Source organism: Cyprinus carpio, chromosome B6 (genome assembly GCF_018340385.1).
Source record: "Cyprinus carpio isolate SPL01 chromosome B6, ASM1834038v1, whole genome shotgun sequence".
NCBI classification, from domain to species: Eukaryota; Metazoa; Chordata; class Actinopteri; order Cypriniformes; family Cyprinidae; genus Cyprinus; species Cyprinus carpio.
The window spans coordinates 15,313,373-15,337,671 of record NC_056602.1 but is presented as its reverse complement, the minus strand read 5'-3'; the positions used below and the strand labels follow the sequence as shown (position 1 = coordinate 15,337,671).

At 37.1% G+C, this 24,299-nt stretch overlaps 1 protein-coding gene across 2 annotated transcripts in view; it reads right to left on the bottom strand.

The window, feature by feature from the left end:
- Nucleotides 1-24,299, bottom strand: part of ryk (receptor like tyrosine kinase) — a 61,136-nt gene that overhangs the window by 18,149 nt on the left and 18,688 nt on the right. The window contains exons 2-9 of one of the 2 annotated variants that reach the window (XM_042725841.1): nucleotides 10,211-10,332; nucleotides 9,698-9,797; nucleotides 7,016-7,147; nucleotides 6,295-6,357; nucleotides 6,048-6,189; nucleotides 5,092-5,192; nucleotides 3,470-3,553; nucleotides 2,048-2,173 (exon numbers count right to left, since the gene is read on the bottom strand). In XM_042725841.1, the coding sequence (XP_042581775.1) occupies nucleotides 2,048-2,173; nucleotides 3,470-3,553; nucleotides 5,092-5,192; nucleotides 6,048-6,189; nucleotides 6,295-6,357; nucleotides 7,016-7,147; nucleotides 9,698-9,797; nucleotides 10,211-10,332 (870 nt within the window). The remainder of the gene's footprint in view (nucleotides 1-2,047; nucleotides 2,174-3,469; nucleotides 3,554-5,091; nucleotides 5,193-6,047; nucleotides 6,190-6,294; nucleotides 6,358-7,015; nucleotides 7,148-9,697; nucleotides 9,798-10,210; nucleotides 10,333-24,299) is intronic. The other variant, XM_042725842.1, reaches the window with a different exon arrangement.

The following is a 24,299-nucleotide window of genomic DNA, read 5'->3' as shown; positions in this document are numbered from 1 at the left end:
TCAGGGGGAAGATCTTGGTAGGAAGACGTCTTTAATGGTTGCTTAAGTTTTGTCAAGAAACTAAGCACTGAATGTCCTAAGAGGCAACATGCACTCTGTTCTACTATAAAAAGGCAAAGTTTCCCAGCTCGGGAATGGCACAGACCTTACATCATTATAGACCTAAAATGTACTCTATCCAAGTGCGTGAACACCAATGCAAGATCAATTTGACCTGCATTGCTGCTTTCTGAAAAGTTCACGAGTCTGTTAAAGTTAGACATCCCTAGCTCTCCTTGGAGCGTTCAACAGAGAAGTAGCAATGCTGTCATTAAAATGTTTTCAATCAATCAGTTGATTCAGTTCACAACACACAGTCAATGCCCTGCAGTCAACTAGATATCTACATACTTAAAGCTCAATGGAAATGAATTTGAAGTAATATAATGATTATATTGGCTAAGTTTTTTTTAATTTTATTTTAAGATGAGTGATTATGATAACTTTTAGTGTAAATTTTGTGTGAATGCATAGAAATTCCTGGGGCAAAATAAACTATCATACAATAAATGTGTTAAATTTTTTGTTGGGTGGCAAAAAATGTGTTCATGAGATCTGCATGTCATTTGCAGATTACATGTCCGTGTAATAACACAAAACCCCTCAAAACAGAAAAAAAACCCCACTAAAAATGCTCTTAACATTTGTTTCATAATGTATTGTATTCTAGTAATGAAAACATGAATAATTCTGATATGTCATTCAAAATGGACTTTAAAGCAATGTATTTTTACTTTTTATTGTTTAATTACACCAGTGAACTTGTTCAGTACTCTTTAGCCTAATAACATCTAAACCTTTTAAAACTGTAGCTTAAAAATGTTTGGGTTAATTATAATTTTTACATTTATGCAAAAAATTCAGTCTTCTGTTAATATCATTATTGCTGCTTCTGTTATTATTAAATATGGTTTCAAATATTAATAGTTAACATGTTGATTTCGTTCCGTGCGTCACTCATTCCTATTGTATGGTTTTACAAGACGTTTGAACTACTTTTATGATACTTTCAAGTTGCTTATTTCGTCATTTCAGAGCTTGACAGCCCTCGTTTCACATTCACTCTCATTATATGGAAAATGCTAGCAAGGATATTTTCCAAAAATTCACTTTTTGTGTTGGACAAAAGAAAAGGTAATACTGTTTGGGACAGCAAAAGGATAAACAGACAATTTTTTCATTTTTGATTAAAAGGAGCCATGCCCTTGTGTTTTTGGCCTTGGTATTACCACAAAGCAATTGCAGAAAATATTTAATAAGTAAAAGAACTTTGAAATTTGTGCTTCTCATAAGGCCATTCAAATAAAAAGTATTTAGCGGATCATTAAAAAAAAAAAAACACACACAAAAGCAAATGGGCCCTTCAAAAAGGATTAATCTGACATTCCCCCAAACGTCCAATAAAATTGGTTTAATCAGATTAACCAGCTTTAGTTTACCAAGTCAGCACTTAAAACACAATAACCTCTTATAAATAATAAATCAGCTTCAAGCTCGTGGGCACACGTACAAAATGAAAGTCTCACTGTTGGAAAAAAAGATGCTACAGTGGGGAACTACTGCATTGAGATTTTGCAAGAATGCAAGTCAAACAAGGCGTGTTCTTGATGCAGTTTTATGTTTATGTTTTATAGCTTATGTGACTAATGACATTTGTGTCAACATCTTCTGTGCAAGCCCAGAGCTGTGCTGGCACAAGGCCCAGCAGAGAGCTTTTCTGTTTGGACTCCAATTTAGTGCTTGAGTGCAGATTTCCCGCTGGAGCACAGCTCTTGTGTGATCCAACAAAATTATTAGCAGGGGGAAGTGTCTAACCTCAAACCGAGTGGCCAAATGACGCATTTGTTTGCCATGATGCAATTTCAGCTGAACTGGTCATTCAAAAGAACCACTATTATAAAGATGGAAGTCTCAATGGAACTGAGGTGGACAGAGTACTTAAGAATTGAGTTTTTCAAATGCACAGTATTAACTTGCTGCTGTCTACGGGGCTTCTGGGATTAGATACCTTCATGCAAGACGTCACGGAGTGTGACTCTCTCTCTGGAAATGGCGATGTCTTTGACCTTTGCCTTGGCCTCAAGGAGAGTGACGCTTCTCAAGTCGTTCTTCTCTATCCGCAACGAGGGATAACCTCAATCACACACACAAATATCACATTAAAATAAGAGTTAACAATTCACATTAGAACTAATTAAAAGTCTATTACAGGCTAATCAAAACAAAAACAATTCAGAGAATGACAGAGGTCTGCAGTGTTATTTTAACAACTGGAAGTATTTAAACACTTCATCAATAAAAGTAAAACCACAGCTTTGCCAAAGGCAAACACTGCAGTGTCACTCTTGCACAACACGTTTTGGTGTTTAACTGATTTTATCTCACAGTTATACAGAGTCAACTGTATTAGATGTTTAGAGAAAGATGAGTGTTTTATTCTGTCATTTAGCTACAGAGTACTTTATATAAACAAGAACATCCCAAAAAAAAGAGAAAAGGGTTCAAAATGTACTGTGAGCACAAATACCAGTACATAAAGCTGTTTAAATGTGGTTGTGTATCCTGATAAAAACATTGTATATCCTCATGTGTTGTTTTTAGGTCTACATGTCTGATCAATATTTACAACCTTCCTGTTTATATTCATTACTTCACTGTGCCTTGTGGTAAACATTATCTTAGTGATTATATAAATACAGTTGATTATGAACCCAGAACAAAGTGTAAATGTATCACTTTTCACTAACAATACAACTAGCCAGTGAATCAGGGTTTTTTTTAAGCCAGTGATTAATTTGGACTACACTTCTCCACTCATACTAAAAGTGCATGATGCTGCCCCCAAGTGGTTATTATGGGTAACTAACGTAAAACTGCTAACATTCCTTATGGTCTATTCAAAAAATATTAAAATAGAAAAAGGTTTTAAATTGTAATAATATTTAACAGTATTATTTTTTTTACTGTATTTTTGATTAAATAAATTCAGTCTTGGTGAGCACGAGACAGTTTAAAAACATTCTAAAATCTTTGTAATGACTTTAAACTTTTCAACAGTAGTGTAGACAAAAAGTGCAGTTGATAGTAGACATTGCAGAAAGTTTTTTCTAAACTATGCTCAACAGAAAAAAAATAATAAAATCATACAGGTTTGGAACAACATGAGGGTGAGTAAACGATGGCAGATTTTCCATTTATGGGTGAACTAATTCACCATGACTATCTGATATTCCTTCTCATCATGCGAATGAGAACATGTTTTTGCACTTTGCACCACCGTAATATAGTGTAAACCAATGAATGAGCTCGGTGAAGACCAGCAAGACCAAAACAATGGTGATGGTGAAGCAGAAACCAGGTTAAAGGTAGGTGGTTAGTGAACATGATTGCCTGTTGCTCTCTCTATCTGCTTTACAGCAGCAGAACTTACTTTTGGTTTCGTGTGAGGGGGCACCAGGGTGAGGGAAGGAGGCGCCTGCAAGTTGGAGCATGGGTGCAGAGCCAGTATGAGCATCTGATAGAAAAAGGAAGGGGTGGAGGGAGGACAGAGTGAGAGAACAAAAAAAGAAAGATGGAGAGAGGTATATGAAGGATGGATAATCATAGCAGGTAGATGGTGCCTGAGCTATTCCACACACAAGAACAAGAGTGAGACGAGAAAACACATGGTATAAGCATGAAACAGTGCACCAAGCATGTAAGACCACTAGGAGGCGCTAAACACAATGCCAGTACCCAGCCTGGGCAAAATGGAGCAGATCAAATCTCCAAATTGGTTTATTAAAGTAACTTAACAGCATAATTGCTTTTTAGTAAGAGTATTTGCTAAAACATCGCCCACAACTGTTGACACCAAATGTTTTAAAGTACTTAGCTGAATCTGAAAACACTTACTATTGAATGTGTACTACATTTGATGAAGAAATTACTTCTAGACCATTCTGTATGCATGCATGTATGTATAAAATCAATTTAGACCTATAACATTTGCAATGCTTGAATTGTTATGCAACCTACATAAGCTATATTTCCTGTCATTTACTAATATAACAACTTCTAATGTGGCATAATTTTTTTATGAAAGCTGTGCATTTGGACATTTTACTAATTTGACATTGCTTTTTGCATACTGTACAATAGGGAAGTAGACATATTTGGAAGCAGGAAGTGAGTTTAACAGTTGGTAAAAAAAAGGTTCCATATCTAATTAAGAGAGAGACAGACATTTATTTTGTTACTTAAGAGTCTAAATATTTTCTGGGGCCACTGTGAATATAAGACCCATGGGATCACCTGGCAAACTTCAACTAATAGAAAGTTTAAGGGAGGTTTATCAACCTGCCTTTCAGTTGTGCCTGAAAAGCTGTAATTTTAGCCCAATCCAGTCGTTTGAGGGAAAGGAGAAACTCATCCACTATGAAAACAGTGACCATGTTTTAAAAAAAGCAGAAACTTCCTGTTGATTTGGTCTTATTTGCGTCCTAATTTGGAAAAAGGGTGGAGGGGGTCAACTTCTCGTGATGAAAAAAAAAAAAAAAAAGACAACAACCTAAGTGTGAAGAAATGACTAAAGTGGCACTAGTTAATTTAATGACAGCAACGGATTGAGCAAATACTAGAAGACTGACTTTTGTTTGCTACACAAGAAACATTTGTACTCATTCCGATCACACACAAACAATTAATGCTGAAGTCACTGCTGTGCAAAACTTAAGGGCAAAATTGTGTGTGCCTGTTTGTACCAACCTTATGATTCCAGTTTAGCTAATTTGATCATTTGTTTCCAATTTCCTCATTTATAAAGGAATGCACATTTGGTGTGAACAGGGCAAGACAAGATGCAGCCAGAGGTGTGAAATTTAGCTGTGGGGAGCAAAGCATCATGCTGGTGTATATCTACAATTTGAGCTACTTCTCCTGCTAAAGAGACGGGTTTCTGATATTTTAAACATGGAAGAGGAGTGCAGATGGTTACGGCAGATGGTTGAGATGTTTGAGAGAGTTGCTGATCTGAGGTCAGGGGTGAGAGACACGGTGTGGTCGTAGTCTTACTGGTGACAGGTGTAGCGTTGTTGGGGGTGTCTGCCCTCAGGTACTGGGTGGTCTGGGTGGAAGGCTGAGACAGACCCTGAGAGCTTCCACTGTCGCTGACGCTAAAAGATTTAGAGAGAAGAAATTAATTACTTTAGGAATTGATATGCACCAATTTGAAAGGTACTTGGGCTTATATTAAGACTTACTATAACAAGCTCAAATCATTTTACTAAAACAGACTAGTCTTTCATTTTAAATGGTTTCACAGCCTCTTTTCTGATGAACTCATCTGTTTTTTCAGAAGGTGTAGGGTTTTACCTGGCCCTGAACCCCAGTGCATTTAAAAACTAAGTGCTGTGTAATTGTCCCAATTAAAGCCATTAGACTTCAACTCAAAAGGTTAAACACTGAAGCCCCTGGAGAAAGCCTCCTGAAACTCACTGAACCTAATCATGATCTAATGTCACAGACTCACCATCATCATTATTAAACAGTTCTGGTTTCTTCTGGTCTACTACTTGGGCTGTGGAGCACAAACAATCCACCGGTAGAAAACGGAGTCTGAGCACATTCTTGTTCAGAGGTTGGTGTGTTTTAGAAGATAAATGGAGCTCTGTCTCTCTTTCTCTAAATAGCAGCAGATAAAATCTAATCTACCAACCTTGTATAATGCTGAAAAAGACAGCTCTTTGTTCTGATGCCTAATTCAATTTCAGAAAAACACAATTAAAATACCCTTCTCTGGTATGAAATTAGCAGGAAAGAGATTTTTTTTCCTCTCCTGTCTTCTTTTGATAAACCCACAATGAATAGAAAATAACAATAATAAAAAAGAACCACACAAAATCTAAAAAAAAAAAATAGGATGGGGAGGGGGGGGGGGGTATCATGAGAAAATATGAGAACTACACTGTTTTGTGCATTTAAACTAACTGAACATTCAAACACAGAAGTGCATGCATATACATACACACCTGTCATCCATTTCCACTCTCTTCATACTGTGGAGGTGTAACACAGCAAGGATGATGGCTACCAGAAAGATGACGATGCAACACACACACACACTGATGTAGAAAACTCGTGTGGATGTGGTGGGAGCATTTGAACTGTTCGCTAAGAGCAAAAGAGAGGAGAGTGTTTACAAGAGCAGAGTGAAGATTGTCTCATTGTAGAACCACATTTACTAAAAAGGCCAAACAATAAATCGCAAACACTCACAGTCTATTTGTATGGTTGTGTTTGGGAATGGCAGAATTTTGGGGGACTCCGGCTGCTCAATTCCTGTAAAGTAAAAAAATAAGGGGAAGGATCAGCAAAGTCTAATGCCTATGCCAGTACACCATTTTATATCACTGAATATTGCCCATCAGAGGAACTAGAAAATTACATATTTTGCTCAAATTTCATCCCAAAATCTGAAAAAAAAAAAAAAAAAACACTCAATCTTGATGGGTCTCATGAGATTCACCTAAACACATAAACTGGTTAATTGTGGTCTCTTTTATGTTTGGTTTGTAAATTGTTGCCTGGGTAGTAAAATCTCACTCCTGCCACAGAAAGTGTAAGACACACAATATCTTCTTGAGTGCCACATACACACGCTGACCCAGCTATTCCACAAGGGAGAGGAAATTGGGGCATACACAAACTCCTTTTCTTCTCCAGCAGCTAATTTGGCTCATGTGCTTCAAATAAGCAGAGAATAAATTCACTGGCTAGTTCCTCTAGGGAAGCATATGACAGAAAGCTTGTGTTATTATCATATTTGCAGTCTCTGGCTATGTAAAACCTGACACACAATCTGCCAAACATACAAAACCTACAGCATACTTACAGAAAAAATGTGAAAAAACAAAAACAAAACAAGCATGCACCGAGAAGAGCTTAAGAAACAGATGTATTGTAGGAAATAAGGAAAAAGTGTATGAAGAGATCTTACTTCGGTAACACATTTTCCTGCGTTTGAAGTTGAGTACTGTGAAGTTGTTGGCTGGTGTAGTCAGGTTCAGCTGCACCGTAAGCACAGCCTCTCCATCAGCCTTTCCAGAGCAGAAAAGATCCACTCTGAACACTGTAGTGACACACAGAAAGTATACTTACTATATTAAATACTCAGTTACTCTATTAAATTGCTAATAACAGTTGTAAACAATGAATACAGGGCCTCATTTTTAACTTTTTAAGTTAAAAAATCCTACTGAACTACATGAGAAGACCAATTAAACACCAATACAAATGTCTGGTACAAAGATTTGGTCCAATTTTAGCATTGTTCAGACAATGCGAATAAACGTCAGACAGTTTGAATGCAAGTGCAAAATAACTCTCTGACAGTAGGTGGTGCAAAAAGTATTGATGTGTTTTTAAAGAGCCATTTAGATTTTGGATTCACTATCCTGTTTATTAGGATGGCCGCACACTAGACAATTTTAAGGCCGATTTTAATCCCGATTTGCACACCCGAATGATCGGGGGGTGTGGCCCGGTTCATGGATTGTCGCAAATAGGGATGGGACGAGATCCGATGTGTCCGGTGAGATCAGGCTGGTCTCGCGAGAACATTAGGATATCCTCGCAAAACAATTTGCAGTTTACATTAGAGCTGCACAATTAATCGTTTAAAGATCGCAATCTCAATTCAAACACACACGCAATCTTATTCCTGTAAGACAACTATTCAGCTTATGTCTATAACAACTGTTTCACATCGTGAGTGTCAGAGGAGCATGAGAAGCACGTTTTGTCACTGACCATGTTAACCTTCTGGGGTCTAAGGGGGTTTGGGGGCCTGGAGAAGTTTTGACATCCGCTGACTTTTGTGCTTTTTTCAGGTGCTTATAAACATATACATGGCTAAAGTCTAATAACACTGCAATCAGTACAAACTGGGCTACAATAATATGTAAATATCATGTATTTACATGACAATTATCCCACAAAATAACTTGAGATTCACTTGCAAGTGCAGTTAAACAGTTTATTAGGAACAATTAAAGCTGACTTTCAAAGCTGAATTTTTAGCATCATTACTCCAGTCACATGATCCTTCAGAAATCATTCTAATATTCTGATTTGCTACTCAAAAAAAAACAAAAAAAAAACAAAAACCACATTTATTATTATTATTATTATTATTATTTTTTTTTATTTATTTTTTTGATTAATTGAAAGAACAGCCTCGTTTGTAACATGATTATTGTATTTATCATCACTTGTGTGCTAAATAAAAGTTTTAATTTCTATATATACTTTCAGGCTGCTGCTGATCCAGAAAGAGCAACACAAAAAGTCTTTTCAACCACACAATTATTTCTGTGTTGCAGACACTTAATTAACATAAGTACTGGGATAAAAGTTTATAGTTTAGGTATAAACACTTATTCTCTACAGTAGTGTTCAAAACTAAAGTATCTTAACACGTGTATGTACTGTAATGCTTACACTCTTCCTCCAGCAGGTGGCAACAACTGCCAGTTAAAAAAAAAAAAAAGTGTAATTGAATCATTCATTCAGGAGATTCCAATAGTGAAACAAGTCTTTATCAATTGAGACACTGACTCCTTCATTTATTTATTTTTTAATTGTTCAAATTAATATATTTTTTCAAAGACTTAAGCAATTAACAATGTCAAAACCACTATTAAATTATTTTGTTTAGTTTTTCTAATCTTTTTTTCCTTCAGAATTGTGAGATAATCGTGATCCCCAATTTATATATATATAAAAAACATGATTCTCAATCGTGATACCTGCGATAGCCAATGAGAGCGAGCAAGCGTCACCTACCGGATGTTACTGAAACTTGGAAGCCACAAACATGCCATGAAAGCAGAGAACATCACCCATATTCTTTTTTATACTTTGTTTTTCACTGTGAAACAGAACGTGCACCAGGAGCTCCAGCTGACAACGCTGATTATCCTCTATTTGTTTTCTTCTCTAGTCATGTTTTATCTCGCGAGGGTCTGTGGTCTGGTCGAATCATCTAGTGTGTACGTTCAGAGGATTATAAGGCAAAAAATTATTGTTTGTGGTCTCCAATGATTTTAAAATCGTTTAAGATTTGAAAATCGTCTAGTGTGCGGCCAGCCTTAGGCAACACCAAGATGAGCCAGTTCAGGATTCTTCCTCTGCTATTCACTGTCACCACCAAGTCACCAATAGTTTAATGTAACTGCAGCGGCTCTGGGCATGTGACCAAAAGAATGAATCGTATAGGCTGGCCAGCTTTATTTCAGTGCAATGGAAAAGAGATTTTAACACCTCTCCGTGAAAAAAATAATAAAATAAATAAATAAATCATCTGCACTGACAGCATGTGAATGTTAATGCCTGTTCATTCAAATTAAAATGCTTAGCGCACTGAATTTGTCTTGGTGTGCAGACTGTGCACAGGTCATACAGGAATTAAGAGTAGATAAAACCTTAAAAAAAGCTGTGGGTTCTTAAGTTGTGATGTATAATCTTTTCATCAATAAAAGTCTGACAAGAATATTTTTTCCAATAGTTAACAGGCCTTTCTTATGTGAAGACCTTTAAGAATATGTAAAGGTAGAGTCACTATTTTTTAAATATAAAATACATTAAAAAAAAAAAAAAGAGCGGAAAATGATTCACTCACCTGAACGAGTGCGCGGGACCTCCCCCTGAGCAGAGATGTTGCTCTGAGGTTGATCCATAGCTGAAGTGTTTTCCACTTGAAACCCTAACCTGTAATCCACCTAAACAGCAGACAAGATATAGATATTGATACAAGTATGTGATTAAAAGACAAAAAAGATAATATAGTGAAATATTACAATTTAAAAACTGTTTTCTATTTTTATTTATTTTTTAATGTAATTAATTCATGTGATGGCAAAGCTGAATTTTTGCATCTATTTCTTCAATCTTCAGTGTCAAGATCCTTCAAAAATCCTTCTAATATGCTGATTTGGTATTTAAGAAACATTTATTATTATTATCACAGTTGAAAACAGTTGGGCTGCATTATAGTTTTGCAGAAACCATGATTTTATTGATTCTTTGATGAATAAAAAGTAAAAAAAAAAAAAAAAAAAAAAAAAAAAAAACTGACTGACTGACACCAAACTTTTGAATGGTAGAGCACATAGGATGTATGAACAGTGCTAACCTTGCTGCTGGAGTGCCATGTGAAATGTAGGCTGTTAGTATCACTGGGCACAGGCAGGATGAAGGAAAGGGCATAATGATTCACCACATCATCCCTTACATAGTACAACTCAGCATCAAGACCTACAGAGACAGAGAGAGAGAGACAGAGAGACAGAGAGAGAGAGAGAGAGAGAGAGAGAGAGAGAGAGAGAGAGAGAGAGAGAGAGAGAGAGAGAGAGAGAGACAGAGACAGAGAGACAGAGAGAGAGAGAGAGAGAGAGAGAGAGAGAGAGAGAGAGAGAGAGAGAGAGAGAGAGAGAGAGAGAGAGAGAGAGAGAGAGAGAGTTTTAATAAAAATGATAAAACTGATCAGGACTGAAAGAATTTAAACAGTTAAACATCTTTTCTCATTCACACAACCACCCTGCCTCAAGAGAGGAGCAAAATATAGTTTCATAATGCCAGACTCCATCTCTGCTCTCATATGAACTCTGTATTTCACCATAGAAACATCCTATGTGCTCATTTAGGCTTAATGTATTCCCCAGTGCCTGGAAGTATATGGTGCAAGAGGAAACCATGGCAACAATACATAAAATACATTCTTTCAGTGTGGTGAACAACCACTGTCTGACATAGTTCCACTTCCACGCAGGATCTGGAACAAGAACTGGATCCATTATATCACAGAGGGCAGGTATGACAGCCACTGAAATATGATTGCAATTTCCAATCAGGAGGATATGATTTACAACAGGCTCAAGTGTTCATGTTGATATTCTAGAATGTTTCCCATTAAACTGATGGGACCTTTGAAACCACCAAGACTGCCGCCCAAGTTTTGACCACAGTTCATTCCTCTCTCTCTCTCTCTAGCCTGTCCATTTAGAACCACTTGGAAAGGTTTTCATCCTACAAGAACAATATCCTCAATTGCCACCTCCACCATACAGTGAAGGGAAAATGTTTAAGGACTTCACCCCTCAAAGCAAAACATCTCTGCTTTCCACTGCCTGGCCTCCATTTTCTAACGGCGCTGTAATCTAAACAGTGTTTCCTTCCCGACTACATTCCTGGGAGAGACTCGACCTGAAATGCCTTTCTCCCAGGCAGCACAGCACACCTGCAATCCCAGTTACACTGCATCCAGCCCCCAATGAACAGCTGGAGAGTGGCAGTGATGATGAACACAAGAGTGAAATCTGAAGTAGAGGTTGATTCCCACACGAATGAGACACAGTGGCTATGTTTACATGCACAATTTTTGGTCCAATCGGATGGAATTCATTCCGATTGATGAATCTGAATGTAGTGTTTACATGAACGCTAAATAAATTGATCAGGTCGATGTGCGTGTTTATATGTCACAACCTTCAAATTGGAATTGATTTTTTTTTTGACATGCGCATACTGCATAGATCATACCCTTAGAGAAAACATAAAAATCAATATACAGTACACTACTGCTGGTCAACAGTTTTGAAAAAAAGTCTTGTACTCACCAAGGTGCAATTTGATAAAAATAAAATTGAATAAATAAATAAAAAATATCAGTTATCCAAGTTTAATATACCTTAAATTAAACAGCCATTACTTCAGTGTCACATGATTCTTCAGAAATCATTCTAATATGCTGATTTGCTGCTCAGAAGATTTTCATATAAATGTTGAAAACATTTGTACTGCTTAATATTTTCTGTGAAAACCATGACTCATTTTTTCAAGAATATTTCATGAATTGAAAGATCAAAAGGATAGCATTTAATACAAAAATATTTTGTTAACATAAAAAAAAATATTTTGACACTTTGAATCAATTTATCCTTGCTGAAAAAAAAGAAAAGAGAAACAAAAAAGAAAAAATTGTTAACAAGGTGTTAACCAAAAACAAATGTTAAACAATAATGTACAGCACATTATGGAAGATGAATGTGTTTGTAATAACCTTTTTTTCATATTTTTCCAAAAGTTCCATATAGGAACAAACATAAAATCTTTTTTTTTTTTTTTGCCTGTTGGCACATATTATTCATTCAGCCTAGTTGAGAAGCAGAAGTAGTTTTGATGAAAGTTAAAAGAAACATTTTTTAGAGATAATAATCTGAACTGATGAATTGTGCACAATAAAATGGGAAACGTATTGCAGCATATAGGGTGCATTTTGATTTCATATAGACTCAAATGGTTCAAAGAGAAATTGATTCAGACCATTTCTTGACATAATCTCATGTCCACTTCAGCAAAGCCTTTAAGCTCCAAAAATCTCACCTTTTCCTGCCAAAACAGAGACATTCAGCACCAGCTATATAGCAGCATTAAATGATTTTTGAGAACAGATCTAACTGTACATTCACATGGGGCGTCGGTGTTGACGGAGGGCGTTTCTGAAGCTTGGCGCTGACACGACCGGCATAGTGACAACAGCCAATCACATTAGTGTTCTGGTGTTGCATGAATGCGATTGGCTAGCATCTGCACTAGAGTATTTGCATAAGGCAATCTGATTGGTTGATGCCTGCGTTGACGCGTGTAAAGTTGAAAAAAATTTCAACTTTAGCCGCGAGCAATGGACCTAACGCAACGGACCCACAATTCATTTCGCCAATGCTTGACGTCACTCCATTCAAAGTAAACTAGAGTCGTTGACGTCGACACCCCGTGTGAATGGGGAGTAAGCCCTCCAGTGATATGAGGCTGCCCACTTATGGACCAAATAGGCTGTGAGGCCCCCAAAACAGACATATTCAAGATGCAGGAGTCCTCAAAGTTCAGACAGACATCCCGATTGACATAATCCTCTGAGTCCAGAAGAAAAGAAAATCAGCCAGCTGTGAGAGACTACTGAGGCGTGACTTATACTACATATATAACCAAAGACTTGAGACTAATTAACGTTCCCATGTCTTGCACCATGTGACCTGTCTGGAGCTACTTTTGTCCCCACTGCTTTGATACCCCTTTGATTAAAGCCATGTGAGTAGTAGACTCGCATAACCAGACCACTGACTGGTGCTCACTGTAGCTTATTCTTGTCATGAATCTTCTGCTACTTAGAAAGAAATTTAGAAAGAAAAGGCAATTTGACTGACATAATTCAACCATCTAGTAGTTCACATTGCCATTTAATCTAAAATTAATTAAAAAAAGAAAATAAAATCTTAAAATAATTTATTCAATAAATTGAATAAATTGGTGTCCCTTTACTTCTAAGAAGTTGCATAGAACCAACCAGATTGAAACTGGAAATTTCAGCCAACTTTTGTCATTTTTGTATGTAATGTGCATCAAATGGTCATTGAACAGACTGTGGATGGTCTGTGCCATCTGAGGCTGAGACTAAATGTTCAGAGGCAAGAAAAGTTGAAATTATAATGAAAGAATGGATTGAAGTGACATTTCTTAAATGAAATTCCTTTTTTTCTCTCTCAATCTCTGGCACTACAATGATGATATATTGAGAAAGGAATTTGCAAGAGAATGAAGCCTTAGCTCAGTCATACACTGAGCCCACAAAAGAGTGGATGTAGAGGGTGTTGAAGTTCATGGGTCAAGTGTGCTCAACCCTCTGACCAGAGTTTTCAAAAAGAAAGCAAGAGGTTGTTTGAAAATAGTTTCCTGTGTGGCATAAAGTGCTCACACCCTTGAATAACTGGTCTATTACAGGATGATTAGGAGAATGAGTTTATTATAGCATATGTGCAACCTGTGGTTCCAAGCTTGTTTATTTGCAACTCTGTGGTGGTGACCATTTTTAACCTTTTTTCTTTAAGCTCAAGTAACAAGTTTGTTTCAAAAGAGCTGCGGTAAACCATACATATATAAAAAAAAAAAAAAATAAAGTGTGGTCTCCGCTTGCAAAACAAAATCTTTGCATCCCCTCACGGCAGTACTCTGTAATGTCTTTTTATGTAGTTTCAAAAACCCTTTCATGGTTCAATTACTTCCACTCTGAAAAAGCAGAGACCAGGGAGAAAACATGTCCACAGGCAAGATGTCAATACAGCATTATGTCAGTGAATCTTGCTCAAAGAGCTTGCCAAAGATCCAGCACTGTATGCGAGTCATCTTGGGGGGGGGAAAAAAAGACATGGCAGAATTGGGAAATGCAAAGAGAACAGGCAAGATTTAAATGCTTATATAAATCAGAGTGATGTGTCAACTCCTAGAAAAAAAAAACCACTCTATGGTGGTTTAAAAATCATAAAAATGTACTAGTTATGATGCAACTACTTCAAAACATAGTAAGAATTTGTGGTTTTTTAAATGTGGTCTAGGACTCACAACAAGACTTTTCTGTTTTGAACACTCAACACAGAATAAAACTGAAGTCACAGACAATACATGAATGAAAAGGAAATGATTTACATCCATGTCATTTCCCCACAGCCAAGGGTATAGACCTGCAGTTTTGGATTTCTTGGCCTCTGGAGATCACATTTCTGTCTTCAGAAAGGTACAACAAAAAACTGAGAGCCAGGAGAAGAGGTAAGCACAGGTAGAACAAAGAGGCTCCTGTACTCAGGGTCCGAATTATCCTAAATCCCTCAGTGCACAGGGCATAACTGCACAGCAGCCAAGCTCAGAGAGAGAGCAGGACAGAGGAGAGAGTGGCTGTTGTGTACTGATCAAGTTCTAGCATAGCAAACCAAGTAAGAACTCCACAGGCAGATGAAACCTTCAGCTAACAAGCAGGCTTGAAGTATGCGAGCCAAGTATTTCAAAAGCTTGATTTTAGAACCTTAATCTTGGATTTCAAACCCTGGAGTGCTATATCCAATTCAGCCTCTATGACATGCTCTATATTTAATCATATAACTATGTAAATTATGTCACACAATTTTAGCAGATTGCCAGTTAGTTTACATTTCATTTTTAGGTATGTTTTTAACAATTTCTTTGGGTAACAAAAAGTAATTACTTTACAGTAAATATGTAAATTAGAGCCCTGCACAGGCCTCAAATTTAGGCCCTAGCCCGGCCCGTGTGCAACAGCTTATCAGAATTACCAGCCCAAGCCCGTCTTTTTCCCCCCAAAACAGCTAATACTACGGTTTCAGCTATTAAAATAGTGCAGTTTTGTATGTAATAGCAAAGTGATTATATTTCGTTTAGTTTTTTTATTAATTTAGAAAAACGATTGGAGCATTTTTTTGTTCGTTAAATATAAGTTTTTGTTTTTTTCCAAAGTAAGGACCAAGCAGCCAGCAGCAGACTGAGTCTATGTTTGATTAATTTAGCCTTCTCCAATCATCTAGACTTACCTAAAATAAAATCTATAGATATAAAACAGCTCAAGCATATAACAATGTTTAAACGTTAAACCTAGATAAAAGTGCACTGTATCCAATAGTTTGTGCGAAGAATGGAAGCTAAAGCACGCTTTGCAGGACATGGAGGGACCAGCGCGATCACTTGCATTTTTTTCAGTGGATATGCCATCATTTTTGCTCATAAAGGTAAAAGCAATACCTCATTCATAATTGTAAAGGATCTTCTTTTATTTGTGTGCACTCACAATATCAACAAAACGTTATGCTTTAAAAAAAAAAACACAAACATGATGCGCTTTCTGCCGTATCATCTTGAACAGGAGCGCTCTACAAAAATGAATAAACTCAGCAAATACAAACCTCACAGTCACAGAAATAATAAATATCTATAGAAAGCTTGAAAGTACTACTTTACTAGTTCACTCAAAAATGAAAATTCATCCATGTTTTACTCAGGTATGTGTGTATCCTAGGTGTATGTGACTTTCTTCTTTCAGACGAATCAAGTGTTGATGAAAAAAAGTATTACATTTGAAATCTGGATATTTATCCAACAAAAACACATAGATTCGCTACAGGAGGCCTTTATTCACCCCCCGGAGCTGTGTGAGGGACGTTTTATTACAGATGCACGCACTTCATTTCACGTTTTACAAAAAGTTAGTACAACACACATGCTGCTCTGCTCTTGTTCATCTTCAGTTCTCTCTTCACAGCAGTTCAGTCAGTGTACTGTTTGAGTAAATGAATAACCCTGGGATACTGGTTTATTTCGACTCAGAGGGAGTGTCAGCAACGTAAAAAAAAAAATGTAATAACTTAAGTAATTTGTGGATTAATGCTTACTGGAGACGCGAACAGTTTCAAACGATTCAGTCCGATTTGGTGAACTGGTTCAACCGGTTCACTAAGAAGAACCAGTTAAATCGAATGATTCGTTCACTAGTACAAAGGGAAGAGATATTGATACGTAGTGTATTAAATCTATGCGTTAGTTTATTGAGCCTTTTCTTTGAACAGTTTTAACATGCTCTTGAAGAGAGTTCCATCGTTTTGACCATAGTAACCGAACGCAACACGCAGTTTGATTGCTGAATGGAGGTCGACACATAGCCGCAGCGGAAAGAATAGTTTATGTGAACTTGAATTTAATGACTTCAAAATTAATCTGTATCTCACATTGAACTATAGGACAGTTTTAGAATACTTGAAATATCGTGCAAGAAAACATTTTGATGCTTTATAATGTTTTTGTGCCTTTCGTGGGGCTCAACAATAACACAGAATAGAATACACACAATATCTGATTTGGATCGGTCTCGTCTGACCGATAACCAATCTGGCAGAAAATGGCAGTATCAGAGCCGATACCGATCCTGAGTATCGGATCGATGCATCCCTAATCAAAACAAGGTGCAGGTGTTTTTATATCACTGTATTTCTGAAGGAAGACTCTAATTAGTCTATAAAATTTTCGATGTCATTTTCATTTCATCTTGCATGTTATATGCCTGATAAAGCAGCGTTTGTGAGCTCAGCGCTGCTTTGTGTACAGCAGTCACTGGGGAAACCTCTGTTTTTTTCCGGCTTTAAAGCACCACCTGCTGGGCAGAGAATGAATTTGCATTTTCAGTAAGTCTGATTTATGCAGCAAACATATTTTGCTTGTTATCAAAAATAATCTACTCTAGAGGGACTACTTGTTGTTATTGATTCTATTTGGAAGTCTACTGGAAGTTAAGTTAGGGCCAAAAAAGCACGCACATTTGTTTATGTTGTTGCCGTTGAAACAGTCTATTTTTAGTAGATTGTGTGTAATACACAAAAGAGTGATGATCAGGTCAACACACACTGAGGTATAGACATTTAAAAAAACAACAACAACAAAAAAAACAACCTGTGCTGGTATCGGACCGGTATAGTCTGATACTCAGAACTTTTGGTATCGGATCGGGATTGGTTCTGAAAAATGGTATTGTGCCACCCCTATTTAAAACACTAAGTTACAGCTACAATACTATGCAACTAGAAGCAGTCTATAAAACCTACGATGGGCCAAAGCAAGCCAAAAAAAAAAAATCACCAGCATACAATAACAATAGGGTGGATTGGACATGATTGCGGCCACACACACAAGCCAGTAGGCCAGAATGTGTGACATTTCTAATGAGAGATATGCATGCACCTAGTTCAAGGTTCACAGGATGCAGTGTTTGCACAGGGGTGTGGAAGCCAAAGGGGCCGAGGGGTCAAACCAAATCTAAACAGATGGTTGAACATGCAAAATAAAGAGATCTTGAGTCTCATTATCATCAAGAACGTCAGCATGGCTGCTATATTGGAGACCCTCGAAAGTAAGAGTTCAGCACAGATGGTCAGGAGGGTAATCAGTGTAATACCAAACAGGTGGGGGCTAAAAGTAAATGACAAACTAGCAGGCAGGCAGATCCAGAGTGCAAATCAGCAATGGACAGAAAACCACTTTCAGATGTGACTTTGGCACTTCCAGGCTACCTATCATAAGGCTGAACACACTGTCCATAATAAACTGAACTGGACGGGGTGGGGTGGGGTGGGACACAACGGCAGTAAGCCCAGCAAAAACAGCACTGGTGTCACAACTTAGACGGCTGGTGAAAATAACCCAAACGATGGTGAAGTGTAGGAAGAAAACATCTCCCAGCAGAGATCTGACCTCTGGAGGACCACAGCCCAGTGTGGGATCAACTGCAATTACCACACACACACATTCTCCCCTGTGAAATTTTAAAGGGATTCTGCTGGTGTTGATAGTCTGAGATCTCACTAACATAATAAATGAAATAAAATTAATTTTCCACACTTCAGGAAGTCAGCTTCACCAAGAGACTGTATTCAGACAAGCCTATTTAAGATGAAACCAAGACATGAGTGCATTCATTTTTATCCATTCCACTACAAACCCTTCAAAAATACAAACCATATACATGACTTCACACATTCTATAGTTCTATAGACCAACATGTCTTTTCATGCAATGGAATGTCCTATAGAGGGAGACAGGATCTGACAAAAGATTAACACAACCTCAGATTCCAGAGATATTGTCATCTGCTTTGTGTGATGACAATCAACTAGTTTTCCACATTTTCTGAGGAAAGTGGTGGTGCTCATCCACCCCGATGCCATGGCATTATGATGTAGTGCTTTGAATGATTTTTATTGTTGCTATGCCTTACTGACACAAATCAAAAGTGCCCATGTCAGAGCTTCTATGACATCCTGGTCTCAAGATGTGGTTTGAGTTGCTCTTTCAAATGTAATTCCTTTGCTTGTTCAATTTTCTGCCAGGTGAGATTCGCAAGTCTGATCAGTTAAAGTAACAGAATCTCTCTGTAACACAAGAATTTGTGTGGCTGTTTAAACAATCTCATACTATGTCTTTATAAACAGTCTGAATCAAAGTTTTGGTGTAATGGACTGTAAATAGAAGGACATACATCTCTCAGGTTTCATTAAAAATATCTTTGTGTTTCCAAGATGAACAAAAGTCTTAAATGACACGAGGATGAAAAAAAAAATGAAGACAGAATTTCCATTTTCGCATGAAATATCCTTTTACTTTATGGTAGCTTTAAGAAAACCACCAATAACAACCAAAAGTTCAAAGTAATATTTTCATTCATATTTTTACCAGAATCTTTTCTCCTGAATATTTCTACAGTTCTAACAGTATCCTTCAAACTGTGTAAGACCAGGGTCAACAACTTCTTGTTATATTGGTACACAAACCATTTCCTTAATTTATTTTTTTCTAAAAGTAAAAAGGAAAAAGAAATAAATGAATAAAAAAAAAAAAAATTATGTTACAGATTGTAAGGAATGAAATATGGAGACAAATTCAGATAAATATTTAAGTTTCCAGAATTCAAAGTCAAACCACTGCAGGGCTGTACGTTAACTTTTTTTTTTTTCACGTAGCACTGGTGCTAGAGGTTGAAGGTTTTGTAGCATAGGCCAAAAAGTTGTAGCACAAGTATAAAATTAGGGATGCACCGGTTAACTGGCCATAAATCGGAACCGGCCGGTTTTTGCTTAAAATACGCGATCAGCAAACGGCCGGGTTTCCGTCTTTTTTCGGCCGATTTTTCCGGAAGTGCGCCCGCGTGCACAGACTACATTGTAATCATTCGCTATCATGTCATTTGTGTGGAAGTATTTTGAAATCTGTGCGCAGGACACGGGCAGCCGTTCAGCACTGGAAGTGCAGAGTTACATGTCTGAGGTACAGATAGCAGGAAGTGATAAGACGGTGGCTTACTGGCGCACAAATAAGAGCCCCTTTTGTGGGAGCACTGAAGCTGCGCGAGCGTACTGTACCTGTCCGCGCCCTGCACAAGCGGAGACAGTGAAGGGATGTTCAGCTCAACTTCTCGCGTGTTGGATGAGAAACGAAACGGACTAAACTGTGACTAAACTGAAATGCTTTTTTTTTTTTTTTTTTTTGTAAAGTAGAACTTGCATACACGTTTAAAAAAGCCAGAAGTAAACTTCAGTTCTGTATAGAATGATTATTTTTATTTTACCTTAAAATTACATCGACTTAATTTGATTAAAAAAAATGACCTGCTGCAGCACACTGAAAAAAGTTTCATTCATCCAATTAAAAAATGTTAGGGTAATGATTCACATCTATATTTTTTACTTGAGACAATAGTTATTTATTTTTCATTGGCTCAAGTAAAAAAATATAGATGTGAATCATTACCCTATTTTTTTTTTTTTTTATTGGACGAATGAAACACTTTGCATCTTTGTTTTATTCGCACCAACATTATTTGATTTGAATATTTTGGAATAATTTATTTATATAGCATACTTTATATAGCATACTTGGTAAAGACTTTTTTTTTTTTTTATTTAAAACCAAATTTAAAAACTAAAATACTGAATGCTGATTAAGAATCATCTTCTTGAATGTGTGTTGATTGGTTGATTTTTTTTTTGTTGAAGTGTTGTGTTGTTGCCTTTAATTTCACATGGTTACAGTTAATCTTTTCATTTAAGGCCAGTTCTATGTAGGTTCAACCCAATTCAAAAACAGAAGCTTAATGCTGATGTCTGTACCATCTATGTTTGTATTGAATGTAGGCTACTTACTGTGCAGTTACTGCTTTTTTTTTTTGATTGTTTTAACTGCGCAGTTACCACGCCAAAAGCCAGTTTGGCCTATTAAATACCAAAAAACATCTTGTTTATGTATATTTTCCTTCTTTCTTGTTTGTTGCTTAAAGAAAAAAAAAATATCGGAAATCGGTATCGGAATCGGCCAGTTTGCTTGTAAAAAAATCGGTATCGGAATCAGCCATGAAAAATCATGATCGGTGCATCCCTATATAAAATGTCTGTTATGTCTGAAAGCAAACACAAGTAATGGAGATCATCACTTAAAGAGGCACTGATGTTCCATACAGAGCACAAAAAATACATCATCACAAAAATTGTTTTTAGACAAAGTTTTCTTAATTTGCTAAAAATGGAAGAGTGCAGAAACAGTGCTTTAATTTCAGGTACAGTATTTAGCAGTAACATTCAAGAAACTGAATGAACAAATATTAAAATAAAACAATATAGACATACACTATATACATCAATTTATACTTTTTTTAAAGCAACTGACTGATGATAAGTTCATCAGTCAAGAGCAGGGAGTGATTTTTCTCTGTGTTTTGTTGTTTTATTAAAATTAAAAGAATAGTTCACCAAAAATAAAAATTCTGTCATCGGTCTTTCAATTCTGTCATAGTGTTTCATTTCTATACCATAATTTAGTTGTTTTAAACCTGAATTAGTTTATTTCATCTGTTGAACATAAAAGTTATTTTTGAAGAATGTGGGTAACCAATCAGTTGTTGGTCCCCAGTGACTTCCATGGTATTTTTCCTAATGTCAAAGTCAATGTGGACCAGCTACTGTTTGGTTACCCACATTCTTCAAAATATCTTTTGTGTTCAGCACAAGAAAGAAATTAATACAGGTTTGGGACAAAATGTGAGTAAATAATGACAGAAATTCATTTTTTGGGTGAACTATCCCTTTAATGACAGTCGGCAGTTACTTGTTCCTTTAAGCTCTGCACGTGTTTCTCTCTCAACTGTTTACTTTCATTTTAGACGTAACCAGCTATGTTTATATGTAACCTTGTGTGTTTTTGACAGTATTAGACGCAAAATCGATCAGACGCGAAAGACAACTTAATCCAATAATCAGGCGCTTTTTGAAAGGCTCTTGTGAGCGCGCTTCATGAGTACGCGCTCAGAAAAAACACATGCAGAACAGCACGTGAATAGGCATGGGCCGGTATGAGATCTTGACGGTATGATAACCTTAAGCAAAAATATCACGGTTTCACGGTATCACTGTATTGTACAGCTCTGAAATGCGTTATTTTTAAATGGCTGGGTAGAAAAAAAAATCCAGCTGGACACAATATATTTTGTTTTTGATCAACATACAGAATATTATAAACAGTAGAATTAATTTTTTTTCTTTGATTTGTTTCCTAAAAAGAAAAAAAATAAACTGACATCTTTATTTAACCTAAATCTGTAATTACAGTTATTTAATTTTAATTATATAATTCATATAGGCTACATATATATATTTATATAATTTCATATCATTTACTTATATGATAATAATCATACACATAATTTGATTTAATAATAACCCGATGGTTGCCGATCGCGTAAAGGCCAGAGTATATTTCGGCCATCCGCGCACCGTCGGCATTATGTTATTTTCGCCATCAAGAGGGCTCGCGGACAGCCGCTCACCCCGTGGTACTTTCGCATGTGAGCTCATCTTTCGGCCGTCCGCGCACCGTCGGGATTGTGTTATTTGGAGGAGGAGGGGTCAGTGTTACTCTCTACACTGCACTCAGCCCGAGGGATTCCTACTCTTTCAGTCTTTGAGGAGACCTGGAAAACGGCGCATACCGCAGGAACAGTATAATGGAAGATATTAGTGGTTTTGAAACCGTGACATTTTTAAATCGTGGTATACCTTGAAACCGGTAATCGGCCAATGCCTACACGTGAATGAAATGTTTAACCGGTATTGCTTTAATAAAGCAGATGCAGAGAATGTAGTTTTGTGACTGCACATAAGTGCAGTGTCCCGTGAGAGTAACTTTACCGCTGAGCTAACACTGATGTGAATGCATGTGTGGCGTTGTACATTATATTGAGACGGAGGGAGGTGCCAGAACTGCAGCTGGTAGAATGTGCACTGTAGCACGAAACAATGAGATTTCTTCAAAAGCAGACCGTGGAGACATTTTAATCATTCACGATCAAAAATCGGCATATTGCACACCCCTAACGACCAAGTATAATCAATCTCACACACACAAACAAGCACAACGAAATCACTTCACACTATTAAGTGGCTGTTATGAACATGCAAAACTGTATCGCACCTATGCTACAGTGGTAAATTCATTCATCGCACAGAACAGCTTTTTCGTAGCACGTGCGACATATGTCGCACTGTACAGCCCTGCACTCTGACTGCATTGGTAACAGAATAGGTCGATTTTTTTTTTTTTTTTTTTTTTTACACTCAGCCTACCATGTATTCTAAACCAGAAAAAGTTTCAAACAAGAGTAAAAAGAGAACAGACTTCATGACCCCCCCAAAAAAAGAAAAAAGGGGGGAAAGGGGCAACCCCCACCCCCCTTTAGTGTGGCAGTTCGAATAGACAAGCATACAAATGAGAACACTACTGCCAGTCATTCCTATTCTATTCATGGACTCCTTTTGTGATAGCTCCATGCTCGTCTTTCAGCTTGCCTTGAAAGCTTTCTTCAACCTCTTTTCTAGCTTTGGGCACAAGTTCAAGTCGAGTGACTATGCGGGCAAAGCACAAGAATCTTTCAATGATGCCATACTCTGCCCTGTTATTTTAGAAGCAGCTGTAAGGCATCTTTAATGGGGAATGATTTTACTTGATACAGGCTGTGGTTTCAGGCTTGGTGGCATTCCAGTCAACCATTATCTCTTCTACCATCCCTAGTGAAAATTTGAGCAAAGGGCAAAAAAAAAATCCTATAATATAGCGCCCACTTTCCACTACTTCAGTAGATGTGATGCTCTCTACAGATCACTAATGGATCTTCCATGTACCGCAGGCAAAAACAGAAGTACACGCACAGGAAACTAAACGCAATTGATGCATTAAAGGTCACACATTTTACACCTTTCTGGAGTTTTATTTTAGATTTTGATAAGAATATGTATTTGTGGTATAAGTACCAAAAACCATCTCAATATATTTTTAGGGCTCCTTTCTCAGGAGGTCTGCTTAGAACAGGTCGATTAATATTCATGAGCCGCTCTTCTGATTGGCATGTTGTTTTCTGAATGACGCACGGCCAGGCCAACCCCAGGTTACTAGGGTCAGCCAACGTCACGGCGCTAGCTGGAGGCAGCAAAACAAAGGGGAAACAGGAGGCGGCCCATTAAAACCAGCGCAGATTCGGCTACATAAGGAGCTTAAAATATCATCTTGTTGTGATGTTGGGTGCCAGAATCGACATAATACTGCCTCAAATTAGAAATTTGATCGTATGTCTGCTGCCTTTGAATGTAATTTTATTGTGATGTTGGGTGAAATATTCGACGTATTTGGTTATACGGTTTTTAGTTTTGATGGATGTACAGAAACAATCATTAAAAATACTTGAGTTTGCAGCGTACACTTCTTATCAGAAAAGGTTCAATAAAGTATTGTCTTTTGTTGTTATGGGTACGTCTATGGATTTCTTGCCATATGTCTAAGTTTCTTGCATCTCACGA